The sequence below is a fragment of the Carettochelys insculpta genome, chromosome 20, assembly GCF_033958435.1.
Source record: "Carettochelys insculpta isolate YL-2023 chromosome 20, ASM3395843v1, whole genome shotgun sequence".
NCBI lineage: Eukaryota > Metazoa > Chordata > Testudines > Carettochelyidae > Carettochelys > Carettochelys insculpta.
Window position 1 is genome coordinate 5,475,872 of NC_134156.1, and position 22,199 is coordinate 5,498,070.

The following is a 22,199-nucleotide window of genomic DNA, read 5'->3' on the forward strand; positions in this document are numbered from 1 at the left end:
CACAGTAGAGCCAACCCATAAAACCCTACAGACATTTCTTGACAGCTTCCTTAATCCACTGACTTTTTTTTTTTAATGGAAGGCTTAGTCACCTGGGTAGTTAACGAAGTAGGGACTGTCTCTTGTGTTGTGTTCGTACAGTACCAGGCATAGTAGGGCACTAGTCCACCACTAAGCCTTTTAAGCACTACTGCAATACAACTAATAATCATGAGCTAATCCTTGGTCATAGTCCACATTGCTCGGGGACAAGTGTCTGATGCTAGCGCAATACACATCATTTTCTGTATTGGCGGTACACATTTTGAGGCTGGGGCAGTCGTTATGTACACAGTTGGGCCCTGGAGGAGAAATAATCATCCATATTATAAGGTTCCCTTGGTCTGAGAGCCTCCCTGCAGCCTGTAAGATCTGTGGAGTCCATGTGAGAGGATGGGAACAGCAAGGAGCTAGGGAGAGAGCTCTCCCCACACTGAAACAGCCCTGGGAGTAGACCTCTGATACATCCCACTTTGGCTGGAAGGACACCTGTGTGGCAGAATGACCTTCCAGCTCCTAGTGAATGACAATAAGAGCCTTCCATTCCTTGCCCCAGTGAAGTCCTTGCTTTCTCATTGCTGGGCTGTGGCTCTTCTGCTTGTACGCTGAGGGGAGGAGCTGGGGGCCTTACATCTGGCCTGTTGACTCATGGCCTGTGGAATTAGCAGATTGTGCTCTTTGTGCAGCTGATGAGTGACGCATGGGCTGCTGCTGCTGGTACCCTTTGTCCTTCACCACTCAGTGCCACTCTCTGGGGCTGTGCTCTGGAACTGGGCTGCAGTCACAGAGATGATTCTTAGGGCATTCAAGCCAGCGTGTCCTGTGGAAAGACTGGGCTGTGGGTTCGGTTGCGAGCCGTGTGGCTGCTGCAGTCCCAGAAGGAGCAGGCGCTTGCTTCTCACTGAGCCAGGAGGCAGTGGATTCAAGTCACGTCAGAGGACTGGTCTTACTCCCAGTGCTGAAGCCCCAAGTCATATGTATTTAGTGGGTATTGGTAGCCTCTGTGGGGGAGGTGTTAGCCAGCGTCTCTTCTACCATAAAGAGAACCTCTGGCTGAGTCCTTGCCAGCTTTTCCCCTTCTTGTCCTCAACAGAAGCAGCTCTAATGTCCAGACTGATGCATGAGCTCTTAGCAGCTGCTCCATTTACTTTGCGTGCCTCATGCACTTCCAGCCCGTATCTCCTCCCGGCGTAGGAAGGGAAGGCATGAAAGGTGCTTTCTGTAGCCAAGCTCTGTCCATTCAGGAATGACAGGGCTACCCTGACTCCTGTCACTGCTGGGCTGGAAAGGGAGGTTTTGCTGTTGCTTTCCAGCTGGCTGCAGAAATCTCTTATCACTTGTGTAGCGAGGGGAGGGCCTGGCACAGCCGGCTGTTCCTGTGAAGGAGAAGCAGAGACTTCTTGCCAAGGTTCAGCAGTAAACCTCTCCAGCAGGGCTCTGGTGGGAGAGTAAACATGTGCAGCGGTCGGTTCCTTCCTGGTAGCCGGCAAACCGTGATGCTCTGCTGAAGGATGAAATCAGCCTTCATCAGCGGAATAGTTTATGCATGAATCAAACCTTCAGCCCCAGCTGGGTTGGGTGGGGGAACAAGCAGGAGGCTCGTTCTTTAAAATGCTTTAGGCGCTGAAAGAGGACGGCCTGGGATAGAGGAAATAGCAAGAAAATCAGACTGGGGAAGCAGGGAGAGATTTGAGAAGCTGGATGTGCTGTTGCACTGTTCATCTCCTGGTGGATAGTCGAAGGAGTCAGGCGTGGAGAGGGTGCATTCTCCTGGATCTGGGCATGCTACAGCTTTAAGACTGTCCTCTGGAGAACTTGCCATCGTGTACACGCAGCGGAGTATTTTTGGGGATTATTGCATTTTTGGGTCATGCACCCCCCCCCTTTTTTTTTTCTCTCCCTTTCTGCCACACTCTTTTCCTTTCGCAGAGACAAAGCTACTTCAGTCTGGAGCACAAACATATGATCAGCACATGGAAATGTGGTAATTTGGATGCATTCATGATTGCAACAGATTGAAGAAATTAGACCAGACAAAGAGCTTTTTTTGGGAAGAGGAGGAGGGAGGAGGAGGAGGCAAGGAAAGGAGGGAGGGAGGGAAATTGGATGAAAGAAGGGGACGCCACCGAAAAAAGGGACGGCGTGACACGCAGATGCTAAATATATCCCATAGTAATGGAGAGGGACCGCATTTCAGGTAGGCTATTGATCGGTTTATATATTGCTGTATTGCTACTCTCCCCTGCTTCCCCTTCCCCTCTCCTTGACTGTCTGCATGTTAAGGAAGAATCGGCCAAGCTCTGGTTTGGTTTCAATGGTGCCTTTTATTTTTTTAACACTCTGCTCTTTATTTATTTATTTATTTTTTCATCCTCCCAAGTTCTGCAGACAGACAGTGCTTCCAGCAGAGGCAGAGGAGGGGGTGGGTGAAAGAAACCATTCCTGGTCTGGATTTCATTTGAGTCTCTCTCGCTCTCTTTTTTTTTTTTTTTAAATCTTCCAGTCTGCTGCCCAGAGTGAAGCAGATGAACACTGAGACTGTTAACTCGGGATTAGGAGTCAGGGAGAGAAAAATCTCCTGGCTCTTGATTTAAGGATGCTTTGAGATACTGGAGTGGGCTGCTTAGTTCATACAGCTGCGTGTTGTGGTTGAACTTTCTCTGCTTGCCAAACCTTGTGTTAAAGACAGTCTCTGCCTCTGCAGTAATACTTGTGTTGCCGCACAGAGACATGGTTGCAGGTCAGGAATCTCCTGCTGCTAGGACAGGGCTCCCTGGCTGCATGTGGTGCCCACAAAGAGCAGAGGTTGATTATATAACCCTGGAAAAGCGGGTTGATTTCATGCAGTAGGCACGTCTTTGGTTTCAAGTTCCAGGGGAAGTGTGTGTGCTGGGGTGTGTGTGGGGATAGAACGGCAACTAAATAGGGTACTGCTACCTCCTGGCCTTCCCTGTAAACCCCAGCCAATGGTGCACGTCCAGGAGATTAATCCCCAAACTGCTGCTGATTGGTCAGATGGTGGGAGAGAGCTGCACCTCAGCAAGCACGTGCTGCAGTGTTGCAGGACTTGATGCTAAGCAGTGGCTAAGGCCTTGACAAGCCTAGGGATGGGGGGGTTGTTTGCCTTAGCAGCCTGAGCCCAGAGCCTGAGAACAAGCTCAGTACGTACAGAGCTCTGCGAGTGGCGCAGGGAGAAACCAGGAGGGCCTCCAGCAAAGGAATCCCAATGCACTGGGAAAGGCTGGGTGTGCAGCGGCTGCTGGGTTGGACAGGCAAGGACGCTGCAACCACTAACTCAGTCTGTGGTTCCCTGCCTTTTTCCCCTGTTTATTCCCTGTCCTGTCGGGAGTCCAGGGGAGTGCTGGGGATGTTAGGAGCAAACAGCTTTTACCTGCTCTGAAGGTTCCATGTGCTTCTGACCGCCCTGAGCTGGCCTGGTTGAGGCAGCGACCAGAGCAGTAAGGCGGCAGGGACGGAAAGAAAACCACAAAGATCAGAGGAAGCAGCTGAGCAAGGGTGGAGTGCAGCAGCCGTGAGGGAAAGTCTAATCCGTTCCTGGGCCAAACTGGGGCGCAAAGTCCCACTGTGCAGCCACACAGCCTTGCCCGCTGCAGTCAGGGGGTCGGGAGACCCAGAGAGGCCATCAGGCTGAGAAAGGGGGACCCCTCTCTCGCACTGCTCTGTGTCATGAAGGGGAGGTAGTGAAGGTGTTTCTTTACTTCAGCTCAGTCTGTAACAGTGCTTGACAGACGTGGCTGTGGGAACAGAGAAGAGCACAATCATGACGGAGCACAGACCCAACTGTGATTGACTGGGGGCCAGATCCTGGTAGGTGCTGGACACCCTCAATTCCTGCCATTGCTGTCGGGGGGAGGTGAGCACTCAACAGCTTGAGACTGGCTTGGGGCAGTGTCCTCTCCCTCCAACCCCTTTTCTGAAAGCCCAGCGTGCTTGCCCTCCCTGTGCCACCTCCCTCCTTCGCTTTGAGCCACTTCAGAACTTCCCAGGACTCAGCAGATGGCGTGTGGATGTTGGTAATAGCAGAGCTCCGACATGGATAATCCGCTAGCACTGGAGCATGGGCCTCAACTGGACGGAGGATAAGTGACAGAGAGAATGGGCCAAGTTCTGCAGAGCAGGGCCAGCCAGGCCAGCGCTGAACTGATCTTTTCAACCTGCTGCTGCTTTCCTTTCGCACTAGCATATACCCAGGACAATGGGGCCTGACAAACAGAAGTGCTGGCAAGAAACAGGACTTTAATTTCTGGACCTAATCACGTGTTCCGAGGCTCAAGAGACAGGCGAGAGCTCTGCTGCCAGGAGCCCCCCCTTCCTTTTGGAAACAGTTCCATGCAACACAGCCTGCACCCTAAATGCAATAGCTGGAAGGGTTATGTCCTACCCACTATGACTGTTGATACCCCACGTGCAATGGAGCCAAGGGCAGCAAAGATCCTGGCACAGCTGACCACAGTTTCACCAGCTCTAGTTCATAGAATCATAGAACCCTAGGGCTGGAAGAGACTTCAGGAGGTCATCAAGTCCAGCCTCCTGGACAAAGCAGGATCAACTCAAACCAACTCATTCCAGCCAGGACTTTGTCAAGCTGGGACTTAAAAACCTCTAAGGATGGAGATTCTACCACCTCCCTAGGTAACACATTCCAGTGCTTAACCATCCTCCTGGTGAAATAGTTTTTCCTAATTTCCAACCTACTCCTCTCCTGTCACTTAAGACCATTGCTCCTTGATCAGCCATCCGTCACTACTGAGAACAGCCTTTCTCCATCTTCTCTAGAGCCCCCCTTCAGGAAGTTGGAGGCTGCTATTAAATTGCCCGTCAGTGTTCTCCTCTGCAAACTAAATAAGCCCAAATCCCTCAGCCGCTCCTCATAGAGCATGTGCTTCAGGCCCCTAATAATTTTCATTGCCCTCCACTGGACCTGCTCCAGTGCATCCACATCCTTTCTATACTGGGGGGGGCCCAGAACTGGATGCAATACTCCAGATGTGGCCTCACCCGTGCCAAATAAATGGGAATAACTTCTCTAGATCTGTGGAAATGCTCCTCCTAATGCACCCCAATATGCCATTAGCCTTCTTGGCTACAAGGGCACACTGTTGACTCATATCCAGCCTCTCACCCACTGTAATCCCCAGGTCCCTTTCTGCTGCACTACTGCTTAGACAATCGGTCCCTAGCCTGTAACGATGCTTGGGATTCTTCTGACCCAAGTGCAGGACTCTGCACTTGTCCTTGTTGAACCTCATCAGATTACTTTTGGCCCAATCCTCCAATTTGTCTCGGTCACTCTGGACCCCATCCCTACCCTCCAACGTATCTACCTTTTCCCCTAGCTTAGTGTCATCTGCAGATTTGCTGAGGTTGCAATCCATCCCCTCATCCAGGTCATTAAAAAAGATGTGGAACAATAGCGGCTCTAGAACTGATCCTTGGGGCACTCCACTTGAAACCGCCCACCAACCACGCATTGAGCCATTGATGACTCCCCTTTGGGCACAACTGTCTAGCCAGCTTCCTGTCCACCTTACAGTCCGCTTATTCAATCCATACTTCCTTAACTTACGGGCAAGAATATTGTGGGAGACTGACTGACAATCAAAAGCTTTGCGGGTTCCATCTGAGAGCTTGACAGCCCAGGCTGCATAATGGTTTTCTGCGAGCATGGCCTAGCCATCCTCACTTTCTTCTCTTGATTTCGGTGTCGAGTTGTTCTTGTCCTGCTCTGTTCCAAAGCTCCTCATTTGTGACAAAAAGCTACAAAACAATTTACAAAGAACAATTAAATCCTTTTTTGGCGTGTGGCTGACGAATAGTTGTATGTGCTGAACAAAGGTGGTAGATGTGTGTGTCACAGTTCAGGGGCAAAGACACTAGTTTACACATGAAGCCCAGACTTAGGGGGCATTTCACTGGGATACAATACCCAGTCCATTGATCTTGCTTTCCAGGCTGGCTCTGTTCTGGAGGCAGCCTTAAGCTCGCAGCAGGCTGTGCTGAGGAGGAAAGAGTGCGGCAGAGTCACCAGGAAGTGAAGCTCTCTCTCTAGGACTGGAGAAACAAGGGACGTGGCTAGAGGCGGCTCTCAGATGATTCATGCTTTCAAAAGCCCTGTCTCAGCAGCAGCGTGGGAGAGGAAAATGCGTGCGGGTGTGGAGCTAGTTAGAGCCCGAGGAAACAGTTAAAATCCAACAACAGGGATTTGTGAATAGGAAATAATAGTTAAAAGCTGCAGCTCAGGGAGGAATTTCAAATGTGCTGGCAACCCTGGTAGAGGCCCAATGAGCTGAGAGTTAAAGGGAGTGCAGGAGACTCTTCTTATGTGAGGTTCTGGCTGTTTCAGTTTACATTGTCATTTTTCCAGCTTTATTCTGCAGCGCTGACTCCTGGGCAAATCGGCTCAGTTTCCAGGTCAGCAGACTGAGCGGTGCCTGGGGCCAGGCAATCCAGTTGCAATCTGTGGATCTGGCTCCTATCTGGGGTCCGACTCTGGTCTCACGTACACCAGAGTCACTCCATCGGTGTAACCCCTGATGCCCAGCAGCAGGGCTGTTGGAGAGGGAAAGATGTACTGGGGCTTTATGCTCAGGACCCTGGTTTGTAACAGCTGTGTCAATAAGAGGAAATGGAGGAGGTGCAGCCCCAGCTAATGGGATTGTACCAGGGCCCTACATTTCTCTCAGTGGGCCTGCATACCGGTATACGGGAGAAGAGAACGGGGCCCACGAGTTTCACCTGAATCGGGGCCTCACAGTCTGGCTCGTTATACTTCAGCCATTATGACAGGAGCTAGCAGAGCAGCAGCTGGGGCCTCAGGGAGAGGAGAAAGCATCCTGCCTTCTTGCAGTTCTTCTGGCTCTGCAGTGTTGGCAGCAGGAAGGCCAAGACCTGGGGTTTGGTGAATCAACAAAATGTGACTCAGACGGAGAACACATCCCCCAGGCTGAGCTAGGTGGCCATGATTCCCAGGCCCTCTTCTGGCCAGAAACATGCTTTTAATTAATAATCTACCACTGGAGCTTCGCAATGTGGAAAGAAAAACTCCCTGTCTGAATTCTTTCGTGCAAGAGCTGTGTGCTAGGGCCTTTGTGTGTCTCTTCTGTAAGCGTGTAATGCTCCTGCAGCCACTGAAAAGGAGCACTCCTCATTCCTGAGTCCTTCTGGCTCTCCCCACACAGTGGGAGGCCAGGCCTTGCCAGGTTAAGCTTCCCTAATCCGCTCTCTTGTCTCTGATGGTGGCCAGTGTTTCCGATGAAGGGGCCCATCCCTGTGATACAGCTTGCTCTTCGGTTCTGTACCCGGTGATCCCTGAAGCATGAGGCTGTGGTAGGCCTGGTCAATTGTATTGTAGCTGGTTTTAAGTACCGAGAGAGATTCAGATCGTGACCCTTTAAAATTTGCCAGTCTCTGTAGGTTACTGTATTGCACCTAGTACCATAATGACTGTCTGCCATGTTTGTTCTTTCTTCTGCTCCTCAGGGGAGAACTGTGTGCAGGGAAGTGTCTTGTTTGGCTTTATGTGCTATATTATGTTGCACAATGTTGCTCTGTGTTTGGTTTGGAGAAGGCAGGTCAAAGAAATGCACTTTGCACTTGAGTGCAAGGCAGTGACCTTTGTGATGGTCCTTTAATGCCCAAGGGAAATCTCTCCACAACTGTGGGCCTGTCTCCTGTCCTGCTGTATGGCCTCTAGGCCAGGGACAGTCTGTGTGGTTGCATCTACATGACAGCGATCCTTCAGAAGAAGTTCTTCTGGAGGATCTGTTCCAAAAAAGCTTCTTTCCGAAGAGCACGTCCACACACGAAAAAGTGGATTGAAAAAATCAATCCGCTCTTTGGACAGAGAGCGTCCACACAGCCCCTGCTCTTTTGGAAAAAATGGGCTAGGGATTGAAAAATCCGGGGCCATGAGGACTGCTCTTTCGAAAGAAGGGCCCCTGGAGCATCTACACATACTTTTTCCTGAAAGACACTTTCATAAGAAGGAGCACTTCCTGATTTGGGAGCAGAAGAGGCCTACAAAAGAAGTGCCCCATTCATTCGATTTAATTTCGAAGGTGTGCATTTAGTGCCTAGACGCTCCCGAGATTTCTCAAAAGAGCCATGGCTTTTTTCAAAGGATCTTTCTAGTGTAGATGCGGCCTCTGTGTTTATACAGCTAATGCACCCCGTGGCCTCAACCCTGACTGATGCCTTTGGGCATCAGTAGACTAGACTATTGGAACAGAAGTGTTTCTTAATAGTAACATGACCATCTAGCCTCCATCACCCAGCACTGAGTTTCATGGGTTAATGCTGTGTTGCATTAAAACGCACAGCGCAGCTTTGCATGTATTGTCATCAGGTATCCGGTTAATCTTGTGTTGGGTAAACAGGCTGAAAACCTGCCCTCCCCTGGCGTTCTCCAGCCCATATTGATTTCTTCAGACACCCCTCTCCGATTCCTCTGCTCCTTTCCAAACAGTCTGGGGGAGTCTAGAGGGAAGCAGGTTTTTTCCTGGTGGTGTTCCTTTCTTTCCCTAATTGATGGACATTATGGTAATGGATCATCCAGGCTCTTACCTGCAAAGGAGCCTGGTGGGTTTTTGTTAAAAGTCATGGAAAGACAGAGCGGAGTTAAAGGGATAGGAAGTGGGATTTTATTGGGATGTGTCACGTGGGTAGAGCAGATAACTGCAGCTTTCGTGGAGGACTCAGTGGCCCCAGATAAATTATCAGTTTCTCTTTGTATTATGCTCCCTCATATAACTGGTTGTTAAAGGATTAATAGGTGTGCTAGGCATGCTACTGCCAGGAGTGGCATGTGTTGTAGGTGGTCTCAGAAGAGGCTGTAGATGATTATAAATAATCTAGTGAATTCTCTGACAGTTGATTAGCCATTTATTACACACGTTAATCATTTATTAACCCTGCATAAACTGTTTACAAATGGAATCGTCCACTGAAGTGTGACATCTGAACGGCAGCAGCTTGCCAGCGGCTGGACAGCACCTGTCTGGTGCATGCGGTTATCAACGGCTGCATAGTCAGTAGGATGTCTATGTCGTACGAGCGACTTCAGTGCTAATCCGCTCTACTTCGGCAGTCGTCACCCTTCCTGGGGCTCATAGACTGGGGGTGGGGGTGACTGAGGCAGTGACCGGCCTGAGCTCCAGGAAGTAGGGTCTCTGTGTCCCTCCATGCTTGCAAACGGGATTTCCCTAAATGGGTGTCTCTGTGAATGCAGGGGGCCTGATTCTGATCTCACTCCAGCAGTGTTTACTCCACCTGAGCGCAGTGGCTTCCCCTGCAGTTATTCTTGATTAAAGCTGGTGAGGCTGCAGAGCTAGACCCAAGTGTAGATTTATTCCAAATGGGGTCCGGCTTTCACAGCCTCGCTATTTCCCTAAGTGCTATTCCCCATCAGCCAGCCTCTAGAGCCAAGGTTTTCACGCTATGGGGCATGCCAGCCTAGGTTGTGGGGGGCATGACAGGGTTCTCCGTGGGTGCGAGGACCAGCTGGTACTGGGTAGAGCCCTGTGTTAAAAACTGGAAACAACCTGCTATGTGTGTGGCCAGGCCAAACCCAAGGTTTTCCTTCCTACAATCCATGCATTGTTGGGGGTCAGAAGGGAATTTTTCTGCCTTTCCTGGTGGTTTCCACAGTGTGTGCACTCGACCCAGATGTCTATGTTCTTGGTTTCTCTGCCTTTGTACTGCAGTCTGGATTCCTTTGCTTTGAACTGGGATACTTGCGCTGCACTTGTGGCTCTCATTGTTTTGATCCTTGCCCTGGACACTTTAGCTAGGAGGCATTTCTCCCCCCGAGTTCGTGCTTGATTTTTTTTTTCCCCTCTATGAGGGCCACGTTTTCAAATGCACCACAACTAAGAGCCTGTTTTCAAACTAGCTTAGCTCCAAATTAGAGCCAGATTTTCAAATAAATAATCCTCAACACCCAATGTGGAATTCTAGCCACTCCCTTTCTGCCCAAAAGTCAGCTGAGTTCTCATGAGGGTCTGGCCTATGCTGTAGTACTGAGCACTTGGAAATTAGCCCGTTGGCTACTCTGCAAATCACCAGAAAATTAGAGGGTTCAGACTCCAGCTGCATACTTTGCTGAGAGAAAGGAATAGACAAAAGATTCCTGCCTCTGGTTCAATCACAATAGGTTTTGTCTGGAACTGTTTGTTTTTATCTCATCCCAAGAGCTGGAAGTGTGAAGGGCTGCATGGGTCTCAGCATTCAGAGTCCAGGATTTTTTATCTAGTGTTCCTCCTGGACTTTTTTTCCTTGTGGGTTCCATTTGAGAGCTTGATGGACTATGATGGATGATGGTTTTCCAAGAGTGTGGCATACCCATCCCCACTTTCTTCTCTTGATTTGAACGTCAAGTGGTTCTTGTCCTGCTCTGTTTCAAAGCTCCTCATTTGTGACAAAGTCTTCCATTTGGTGTGAAGGATGTACCTCAGGCATTTCTTTATGAATGTCTGTAGCTTGCGAGTTGAAGACTTTGAAGTACTCCAGGTCTCGCATCTGTAAAAGAGTACACTTTTCTCATTTGTGCTGAAGATCCTCAGTTTCTTCTTCACAGATATTATTTGTGAACTTCACATGGGACGAAGAGTCTTGAATTCAGCAGTTGTTTTCCCTGTTCTGGCATTGACATCCTTATCTGTAATCAAGAGAGGAAGACCTTGGACAATGTGGAGACGATCAACTGAGATTGAAGGACAACAACTGAGGTATTCCTGGAGTCAGCCAGAAGTTTTGTTCCCAGACAGAGTGAAGTGGAGGAGACTTGTAGATGACCTATGCTCCATTTGGAGTACAAGGGTTAAGTAGTAGGTGGTAGTAGGAGTTTTTCCTGGATGCCAGTCTATACATGTGTGTGCTTTGTTTTATATGAACTGTCAGCTGACCTGTGGGCCATGCTACTTCAGAGCCAAAAGAGAAACTAAATCCACAGCAGAAAGTATCCAATACAATATCAGTTCTTCAGATTCATGCAAAACAAAAAGCAGTCAAGTAGCACTTTAAAGACTAGCTTGTTAGTTTACTAGTCTTTTTAAAGTGCTACTTGACTGCTTTTTGTTTTGATAGTGTATAGACTAGCATGGCTTCCTCTCTGTTAAGATTCATGCAAGTTTAACTGGCCCCTTCTTGTGAGCACCACAACTTTGAAGTTTGGGTGCAGATTAACCTTAAGAGGACATGAATGGCCATAGTAGATCAGGCAGTGGCCCATCTAGCCTAATACCTTGTCTTCTGAGAGTGGCTTGTGCCAGATGCCTTTAAAGGAGTGACCAGAACAGGGCAATTATTGACTCGTCCATCCTCTGCCATCCAGTACTACCTTCTGGCAGGCAGAGACGTAGGGCTGTGCAGAGCACATGGTTACATTGTGGCTAGCGATCAATGATGGACCTAGACTCCTTCAACTTATCTAATGTGTTCTTTTTTCAAACATTTGTACTTTTGGCCTTCACAGCATTCCCTAGCAAAGAGCTTCACGGTTGACTTGAGCTGGGTGAAGGACTTCCTCATGTTTGTTTTAAACTTGGTGCTTCTTAATGTCATTGGGTGACCCCTGGTTCCGGTATTATGTGAAGGGATAAATAATACTTCCTTAATTCACTTCCTGCTTACCAGTCATGATTTTATAAACATTCAGGAGATCTCTTGTGTGTGCTAAACAGTCCCACTCTTTTAAATGCCTCCTCCCATGGAAACTGTTCCCTCCCTAATCATTTTTGCTGCCCTTCTCTGTACTTTTTCCAAATGTAATATGACTTCTGAGGTGGGGCAATCAGAAATGCATGCAGTATTCACTGTGTTGGCGTACCAGGGATTTATGTAGTGGCATTATGATATGTACTGTCTTATTATATATCACTTTTGTGAGACCCTTTTGTAATTCATCACAGTCAGTTTGGGATTCAACTTTCTTGATTAATTTAGTAGCATCTCTGCAAACTTTGCGGCCTCACTGATTATCCCTTGTTCCAGATCACACATGAATATGTTGAGCAGCAGTGGTCCCAATATAGATCCCTGAGGGACCCCACTCTTTACCTCTCTCTGCCATGAAAACTGACCAGTCCACTAGAGGACATTCCCTCTTATCTTAGGACTCCTTACTTTTCTGAAGAGCCTTGGTCAGGGACCTTGTCCAAGGCTTTTTGAAAATCCAAACACACTGTGTCCCTTGCATCACCCTTGTGCACATGCATGTTGACTGTTCAAAGAATCCTAATAGAGTGGTGAGACACAATTTCCCTCTGCAAAGCTGTGCTGACTCTTCCCCAGCATACTGTGTTCATCTGTGTGTCTGATCATTCTGTTCTTTGATACCGTTTCTACCAATTTGCCTGATTCTGAAGGTAGGTGTACTGCCTTTTAATTGCCAGAATTGCCTTTTGGAGCCTTTTTTAACTAAATCCATCACATTAGGTACAGAAGATGAATTAAGTGATCGATTATATACCTCAGTTACAAGATCTGCAATTTCATTTATAAGTTCCTTTAGAACTCTTGGGTGAATATCATTGGGTCCTAATAAAGTTTAACTGATCACTTTATTCCAAAATCTCCTCCATTGACACCTCAGTGTGGAGCAGTTCCTCAGATTTGTCTTCTAAAAAGACTGCCTTAGGTATGGGAATCTTCCTCACGTCCTCTCCAATGAAGACCAATTAGCTTTACTGAAACAATCTTATCTCCTTTAAGTGCTCTGTTAGCACTATGACAGTGGCAGGCTTCCTGCTTTAGATATGCTTTTTAAAACATTGCTGCTAGTTTTTTGTCTTTTGCTAGCTGGTCTTCGTATTCTTTTTGGCCTGCCTCATTGTACTTGACTTGCTGGAGTTTATGTGCTTTCTATTTTCCTTAGTAGGCTTGACTTCCCAATTTCAAAGGATGTCTTTTTGTCTCTAGTTATCCTTTTGTTCTATTGTTTAGCCAGGATGGTGGATTGTTTTGCTTTTTTACTGTTATATTTTGTGGTGGAGAGGACCGATCCTGTTACTGCTTTCTTCATTTGGGATCCACGTATAGTTTGGGCCTCTATTATGCTGTTTTTTAACAGTTTCATGCAGCTTGGAGGCATTTCCCTCTTGTGACCATTCCTTTTAATTTCCATTTAACTAGCCACCTCATTTTTTTGTGTAGTTCTCCTTTAAGTTACACTCTATTGCAGTGGGTTACTTTGATATCACCCCTCCAAGTACTTTAAATTTAATTACACTGTAATAACAGTAGAGCAGTTCAGCCAGGGGCGATGAAAGATCACATGCCCCTGAATGCCATGAGGGGAGGGGCAATGGGCCAGCAGCCAGTGGGCAGAGTTGTCCCATCCTTATAGATGGTTTGTCCAACTGCTCCAGGCCCTGGCGGCAAAGGGACCCAGCCTCATTCTGCTCCTCTTTCCCAGGCTAGCAGTGGATTAGGAGGGAGTCATGGGGGTTGTGGTCTTGTGGTGGGTGCCCTCCTTGTGTCTGTCCCCAGCATTTGCCACTGAATTCAGCAGATCCTGTGCGCCATGCTGTCTGGAGGAAAGATACCTGAGTTGGCTCTGTACTGAAATTCAGCAGATCTCGAGTCACTTTCTGGTCTGCCACAGCTGCCCTTTGTAACCTTGGGCAAGACACTTACTCTTTCTACCTCATTTCCATGTCTGTGAAGTGGGAACAATATTACCCAACACCCACATTTTGTCTAGCTGTTCTGCTCATAGGCTCTGAGTTCTTTACTCTTACCATGTGTATGGATGTACAGTGTCTAGAACAAGGGGACTTCATCTCTTGTGATTTCTAGGTGCAACTGCAGGATAATTCACAATAACATCAATTGATTCCATGCTTCAGGGTTCACATGGGTCTGGGGAGGCGGCAAATAGGATCAAGGCTCCACTTGCCAGTTTTCCTATCACCACCTCACCAGCCCTTGAATCAACACTTCGGTGCATTTCTAGGTCTCAGATTCCCTTTCCTCAGCAACTGATCCTGCTGCCCGGCTGAAACTCAGATGTTGCTGGGGATGAAGGGAGAAAGTTTCTAATGCAGCCAAAGTCCTTCCAGAGTCCAGCATACCAAGATGCTGAGTATTTAAGGAACAAGTACGTAGTTGGGGAAGTATGTCTGAGTCAAGACGTGTCTTCTGTGGCTTTCGCAATCCCAGAAGCTCAAGGTCTGTGTGTCCTGCTGTTGGCTTCTCCACTAGCTACCCACAGCTGTAGCTAATGCTGTCGGTACGCAGTAATGCACTAAAGAGAAGAGAAGCAGCTCATGTGATAAATCCTAGCGTCAGGTTATGTCACCTACATCAGAGGCCGTCCCATATGTTTGCTACTCACTGCATAGGGTCAATAAAGGCACTGCAAATACAGGCAGGCAAGACAACCGGCCTGCCAGAGGGGAACCCCTGTGAGTACTGACACTGTCTGTGCTGAAAGGGAGCACTTCAGGACCTCGCAAGGATGGGGGTTGGCAAAAAGGTGGGGGCAGTGCTGCTGTCTGCGAGCTATTCACAGGGAACAGCTGGAACTGTCCCAGTCCCAGCTGCACCCGGGAGCGGTTGTTACAGGCAACGAGGGGTTCAAAGCCTTTCCATAGGCTTGCTCTGCTGCAATGAGTTGTGATGCTGTACTTGTGATTATTACGTCATCTCACAGTTTTGTGTGACTCCAAAGGCCAGAAGGTATTTATTTTTCTAACTACTTGTGTTCTGCAATTCATACACAGATAACTATTTGCTTGGCAGTGTTACATATTAAGTATGGAATACCTACCAATATTCTTATGTTCTTTAAGGAAGTTTTGTATTATATAATGTGACGAATGACAACCACAAGTGCGGTGAGCTTTGAATTCCTATTGGACACCACTGACCTATATAGAAGGGGCCTGCTTTCAATCATACCTTCTCCAGTTGGCGTAGAGTGAGGAAAGATAGCTCAGTTGTTAGAGGCGTTAGCCGGGGATGCATGAGGTCAGGTTCAATTCCTTGCGCTGAAGAGGACTTCCTGTGTGAAGGATCTGTGCCTCAGTGCTTCCACCTGAGCAAAGGGAATAATAGCCTGTCTGTGCTTGGATGGATGCCTGCCCATGGAAACTCAGCAGCTACAAATGAGAGTCACGAGAGAGATGCTCTGACTGCTCTGCTTACCAAAGAGCCTATGGCTTTGGTTTGCAAGAGCAGCATGGCCTTGCCAAAGGCCTAATCTCTCTTGTGGTTTGAATGGGATCTCGTATGCTTTCTTGCCACCTGTCCTAAACAAAGGCGAATCATTATTATTTATCAATATTGCAGCACCCATGGGGGGCGTGCAGACCACTGGCTGGGGGAGGCTAGCCCTGCCATTTCCCCCTTAGAACCCAGAGCCCCAGGCTGGCTCTGCCCTTGAATGCTGAGGGGGGAAAACAGCCCCTCCCTCCCCCTAGCCCAACCCCAGGAAGGCATGCAGCATGGGCCTAGCCCCTGGAGCACAGGCGCACAGCTGAAGCTGGGGCCTGGAGGCGGAGTGTGGGCATGGCCATGCCCGGCTGTTTTGGGATCACAGCCTCCCTTACTCATGATTGCAGTAGAGCTTCTGAGTCACTCTCCTGAACTGGAGCCCCATTGTGCAACAAAGACAAGCCTTAATGTTGTATCCGCTAAAAACAACAAGCAGTCCCATGACCCCCTTAAAGACCAACAAACTTATTAGGTCAGAAGCTTTCGTCTGATGAAGTGGGTTTTACCCACAAACGCTCATGACCTAATGTGTTAATCTCTAAGGTGCCACTGGGCTGCTTCTTGTTTTTAAAGTTATAGACTAACATAGCTACCCTCCAGAGACGTATCTCGTGCCATTTTTCATCCCCAGCGTGGCTGCCATTTGAGTGGCTGGCCAGGAAAATCCCTGTGTATAAAGTTCACAAAGCCCACTGGAGATAATTAAAGAGGAGAGATTCTCCAAGTGCCTTGCAAACACCTTCACCTTCCCTGGGGAAACTACATATAATTTGACAGGTGAGGCCCTTCTGCATAATTACCATGATAAATGGCCAGCAAGTTGCTTTGGTGGCTGGCTGGTAAAGGGCCATGAGAGTTTTGCAAAGCTGTGCTATATCAATGTAAGATTCTTACTAATTATGATGGATTAAACAGAAACTTCTTGGAGCAACTGTCAGGCTATGTGCAAATTAGTTAGGGGTCTAACAAGCATAATTGCTCACCCAGCTATACCCAGGGAAATCCCCATCAGGAGGCTGATTTGACCACAGGCCAGGCTCAGGATCATGGTTCAGAACCATGAACTGGTGGGAGGTTTATGCCTTGGGACAGCACAGAAAAACTTTCTCGGGGTTGTGTTCCTGGCTGTCTGGTAGAGCAGCCACAAAAGTGGCCCTGAAGAACTACCAGGGTCTGTTATGACACACTTGGGTGTAATAGCAACTCACTCAGGTTCAAAGTGGCTGTGTGCCAAGCATGTTGCTCATTTCTCCGGGCCCATCCATCACATCAGATTCCCAGAACTTCCTTCCTCCAAAGCAGGCAAGGCCCAGGGACTGCTGGAAAGTGGGCAAATGAGGAGCAGGTACTGCTGTAGGGTGAAGCACAGGCCCAAGCATGAAAAGAAGGCCTCTGCTTTGGGCTGCCCTGCTGGAGACACCTTGAGCCTCACTTCTGAGGGCCTGAGCACTAGCAGATCTCACAGGCTTCTGGAGATCCAGCCAAGGTGCCTCCAAGGAGCACCCAACAACGGTGGTGCTTGTTTAAAGTGATCCTCTGCTTGAGGGGCCTCCCGCACAGCTCTCCACCCACATGCCGTTTCCCTCTTTCCTGGTCTGCGGGTTCCTTGAGGCCTGCAGCTTCCTCCCCATTACTGGCCAACCCTCCTCTCCCCTCTGGCCCTGGTCACCGGCGGGAGACCCTCTCTCTCTTTTGGGAGGACACGTGGTTTTTATTAGTTTCAGAGTCTTTTTTTCTTTTTCTTTTCCCTCCCTCAGGCTGCATGTTTCAAGCCCTGAGTCACAGATGTGAATGGTTGGGTGTGGGGGGGTGGGATGAACACAAACCCTCTGCTCACAGCCTAACCTGGGAGCGTCGCCGTGGGGCAGACAGCACTGTACTTCTTGCCTTTTCCGGAGGGGAGGAGAGTCTGGCTCTGGCTGATGTGCGTCACGCAACAGGATTTTCCCAGATAATGCGCTGAGGACCACTGGTGTCGTCAAGGTGCAGGAGTGCGAAGGAGACTGACTGACTGGCTAAAGGTGAAATGAGCCCACAGTCCCTGAGGCAGGAATTTGTGGCATGGGTGTGCCTTTTTTTTTTTTTTTTTTTTTTTTTTTTTTTTAAATAAATGTGGACCACCCCCTTCTACCCACAGTGGGATTTCCCCTCCCCCAATCTCCAGCTAGCCCTGTCCCTCCACTTCCCCTTCAGCCAGCCCCTCTTCCCGGCAGCCAGAGGCCCTGCCTGGGCACACCAGGGCTCCACTGCCCTACCTCTTCCTCCCCCCCACACATGCCCTATGTGTTTGGATCCTGGATGCAGTGCACCCTGGGCTCAGCTGGCTGGGAGGCAGCAGCAAGGTGCCAAGTGGTGATGAATGAGGGGGAGAGGATGGAGGTGTTTCCTGGCCAGGCTGCTCAGGGAAGGGGTCAGGGGGCAGAATCATAGAGAACTGGAAGAGATCTCAAGAAGCCATTATCAAGTCTAGTTCCCTGCGCTCACAGCAGGAGCAAGCACCAGCTGTATAATCCCGGCTGGATATTTATCCAAATATCCCCAATGATGGACCCTAGGCAATTTATTCCAGTCCTTAACCCCCCCACCAGGAGACTCTTCTTAACGTCCACTCCAAACCTCCCTCCCATTTCAATTTAAGCCCGTTGCTTCTTGGCATCTCATCAGAGGCTAAGGAAGATAATTCTTCTCCCTCCTCCTTGTAACACCCTTTTAGGTACTGGAAAGCTGCTATCATGTCCTCTCTATCAGCCTTCTCTTTTCCGAACCAAGAAAACCCAATTCTTTTAACCCTCCCTATAAAATAGGTCATATTTTCTTGACCTCTTTATCGTTTTAGTTGCTCTTCTCTGGACCCTCTTCAGGGTCTCCACATCTTTGCTCAAATGCGGTGCCCAGAACTGGACGCAACACTCCAGCTGAGTACTCCAATCAGCACAGAGTAGAGCAGGGGAATTTCTTCTCGTGTCTTGCTCACAGCGCTCCTGCTGATGCATCCCAGAATCAGGTTCGGTTTTGTTGTAACAGTGTTGCACTGTTGATTCATACTTTGCTTGTAGGCCGCTACAGCTACAGATCCCTTTCTGTAGTACTGCTTCCTAAGAAATCCCTTCTCATTTTGTATGTGTGAAAGTGAAGCCTGGACTACACTAGGGGATCAAAGTTGATCCCAGATACACAATTCTAGTGAGATCATTAGCATAGCTCAAACTGACGTATCGGGATCGACTGTGTTCCCTGGTGTAAAGCAAGGCTTTTCGGGCTCATGCTGATGTCCCTTCCTCCACATGGTGGAGTAGAGTACCAGTGTCAACGGCCAAGCTCAGAAGTAGCGATTTTGCAGTGTCTTCACTGACACGGCAAAATCAATCTCCAGAAGATAGATCGTGGCACGTAAATATAGACATACCCTTACTGTCCACTCCCAGTGGGTCCTGAGTACTGGGGCCTGGGAAGGCTTGTGTGGGGAGAAGGGGAGCATGGAAGTAGACCTGTGGTGACATATGCATTTGTCTGGAAGAGGCCTGAATGGACAGAGGGCGTAGCCAGAATGCTGTTGCCTGATCAAGCTGTCTGGGGGGCCAAGGAGACCATGACGGGAGGAATCCCTAAGAAATAGGAAAATAACACAAAGAAAATTCCCAGGCTGTGTTTCTATGCTGGTTTGGTGCCAGTAGATGGCAGTGTGAGCTTCTCAATAGGATCCCAGGACAAGCTCTGAAACCCCAAGCATTTTTATGGGAATGTGCCTTCTCATAATTCATGGCAAAAGAAATAGCTGATGCACTCTTCCAGATATAAACCCCCAATGCTCCAGGGTGCGGTGAATCTGTATGTGTGTGTGTGAGGGGGAGGGGTGGTGAAGGAGCAGGTGATGGAAAAAGGGGAAGGTGGAGAAAGAAGGCTAAATGGAGGGTCCAACCGGCTAAGAAAGGGGCCTGTTTTCCACCCCCTGCCCCAGATCTATGAATGTGCTGTACTTGCAAATATATAACACGCCAAAGCTCTTCCCAGTGGCTTTGCAGCGTGCCTCCTGCCAGTTTCTTGTGGAAGCACGGCGTTTGCTCATGTGAGCCTTGTGGAATGCCTTTAAAAGCTGCCTGAGCCCCACCCCCAGGCTTGGATCGTACAGCCATGGAGAAGCGGGCAGAGGGCTGGAGATCCATATGTAGGAGGAAGAAACAAGAGAGTTAGTGAGGGATATGAGAGGGGATCTGAGCTAAAGAGAGAGGGAACGATACTAGTGATTGCCCACCTGTACTGTTCTCTGGCTGGCACCATGAACAGCCAGCACAACTGGATACACTTCTGTTATCAGTTTCCTCAGTATCCCAGGCGTTCCTCCAGGTCGACCTGTCTGGCCTCCAGTTACCCCAGCTCTCAGGATACCCCCAAATCCCAACATGGAGTTCTGGCAGAGAAAAACAATCTTGGAAGTTAAAGATGGAAAATCCCAGCTATCTTACCCTGGCTCTGTCCTGGTGTATATGTGCTGGTGCTTTGTCCAGCCTGCTTTTAATAATCCTCCTCGCTGAGGGTTTTTAACCCAGCCAGAGACATTGTCCTGCTCCCATAGTGATCTCGTGCTCAGGAAGATTCTGTTTTATTGCTGTTCATTTCCTGTGGCCCCAAGCCAGCCACTTCCAGCTGCCTGGACTGAGCCGTGCCCCTCCTCCAGTCTTTGCCTCTGAGGCAATGTCACCTGATTGCATCCCTCTCCTGGGTCTCTGGTTAGGAAGGAGATTGGCCACAGGTTCAGCTAAGGTGCAGGCCGCTGGAGCCACCTTTCCTGTCCAGAGGGGCTCAGGAAAAGTCACACGTCCTTGCTTCTGCCATCTAGGCATTGGTGCAACGCACAGAGAATTGAGGCAAACCCCAAATTTGTGCAAAACCGTGAGACTTGCATACAACGTGACGAGGAAAACGCCGCTTCCTATTATCAAACGTTACCATGCCTGTTTTCTGGACTAATCTCGTGGTCTGATGTTGCAGTGCCACATCCAGCTATTCTGGCTGCCCTTTCTACACTGATTTTTGTTTTCGTGGTGGCCTAGGAGGGCAGAGAACCCCAAACAGCAGGCGGTACGTGCTGTGTCGGGAAGTGAGCCTGTTCGCGTCGTTCGAGACACCCTCTCCGGTGCTGGCCCTTTGCTTTCCTACCTCACCCCAAGGACAGCGTAGGGTGTAGTGTGTGCTGGCATGTTGTGCTCATGCACGTGTTGGTGAGTGCGTGCCCCTAGCTGTGTGCATTCTGTTTGTGTACGTTAATGAGGGGCTGAAAAGTGCAGTGGGAGACCCCTCATTTCCTATCTGTCATCCTCTACCAATTGTGAACTTGGCCCCAGCTCTTTGTGGCCGACCTGGGCCCCTCTCCTCTACACTGATATGTGCTGGTCGTTTCAGGTTTGTTTTGGAATTGGCACTTCTTGGCTAATGTCTTTTATTTTTTTACTGTCAAGCCTCGGTTTAACCCACATCCGCCCTGCAGTGCTCTAGTGGCTACAGCAGGGCCCTGGGAGGTTGGGCTCCTGGAGTCTCTTCCAGGCTCTGTCACTCATGCCTTGATTTCCCCAGCTGTAAAATGAGCCTGATACCCAGAGAGAAGCATAAGAACATAAGAATGGCCATACTGGGTCAGACCAAAGGTCCATCCAGCCCAGTATCCCGTCTGCCGACAGTGGCCAATGCCAGGTGCCCCAGAGAAGGAGAACAGAAGACAATGATCAAGTGATTTATCTCCTGCCATCCATCTCCTGCCCTCGTACTGAAGGCTAGGGCACCATACTTTACCCCTGGCTAATAGCCATTTATGGACCTAACCTGCAAAAATTTATCGAGCTCTTTTTTTAAACCCTGATGGAGTCCTGGCCTTCACAGCCTCCTCCGGCAAGGAGTTCACACAGCACACAGTCAACCTGTGGAAGAAAAATTTCCATTTATTAGTTTTGAACCTACTACCCATCAATTTCATTTGGTGTCCCCTAGTTCTTGTATTATGGGAAAAGGTAAATAATTTTTCTGTATTCACTTTCTCCACACCATTCATGATTTTATATACCTCTATCATATTGCCCCTCAATCGCCTCTTTTCCAGACCGAAAAGTCCCAGTCTCTCTAGCCTCTCCCCATATGGGACCCGTTCCAAACCCCTAATCATCTTAGTCGCCCTTTTCTGAACCTTTTCTAATGCCAATATATCTTTTTTGAGGTGAGGAGACCACATCTGCACGCAGTACTCAAGGTGTGGGCGTACCATAGTTTTATATAGCGGAAGTACGATATCTTTGTTCTTATTATCTATCCCTTTTTTTAATAATTCCTAACATCCTATTTGCTTTACTAACCGCCGCTGCACACTGTGTGGATGTCTTCAGAGAACTATCCACTATAACTCCAAGATCCCTTTCCTGATCGGTCATAGCTAAATTTGACCCCATCATGTTGTACGTGTAATTTGGGTTATTTTTTCCAATGTGCATTACCTTACACTTACCCACATTAAATTTAATTTGCCATTTTGCTGCCCAATCACTCGGTTTGCTGAGATCTTTTTGTAGTTCTTCACAATCCCTTTTGGTTTTGACTGTCCTGAACAACTTGGTGTCATCTGCAAACTTTGCCACCTCACTGCTTACCTCATTTTCTAGAGCACTTCAAGATCCTCTCATGAGTACAGCTGGAAACCCCAAAGTCCTCTGCTGCCAGCACCCTCATTTTCAGGCTATTTAGTAGGACTTTCTGGGGAGTGAAAGAAGGCAGCAGTCCCTCCTTACAAGAGGTGTGGGGATTTGACTGCAGGTGTGAACAAATATCCCTGACTCAACCTTTGATCCATTCTGGAGAGCCCAGGCAGGTGGTGGGGTCTGAGATACATTCATCAGGATGCCCCCTGCTCCCATGTGAGACCCCAGCCTGTGCATGGAGTGGAG

The 22,199-nt window shown here is 48.8% G+C and overlaps 1 protein-coding gene across 2 annotated transcripts in view; it reads left to right on the forward strand.

The window, feature by feature from the left end:
* SEPTIN9 (septin 9) overlaps window positions 1-22,199 on the forward strand; it is a 198,502-nt gene that overhangs the window by 37,711 nt on the left and 138,592 nt on the right. The window contains exon 1 of one of the 2 annotated variants that reach the window (XM_075014840.1): window positions 2,139-2,236. The exons of the other annotated variant lie outside the window; for it this stretch is intronic. Coding sequence (XP_074870941.1) covers window positions 2,215-2,236 — 22 coding nt within the window. The 5' untranslated portion in view covers window positions 2,139-2,214. Of the gene's footprint in view, window positions 1-2,138; window positions 2,237-22,199 lie in introns of those variants that run through there. 2 annotated transcript variants of the gene reach the window in all.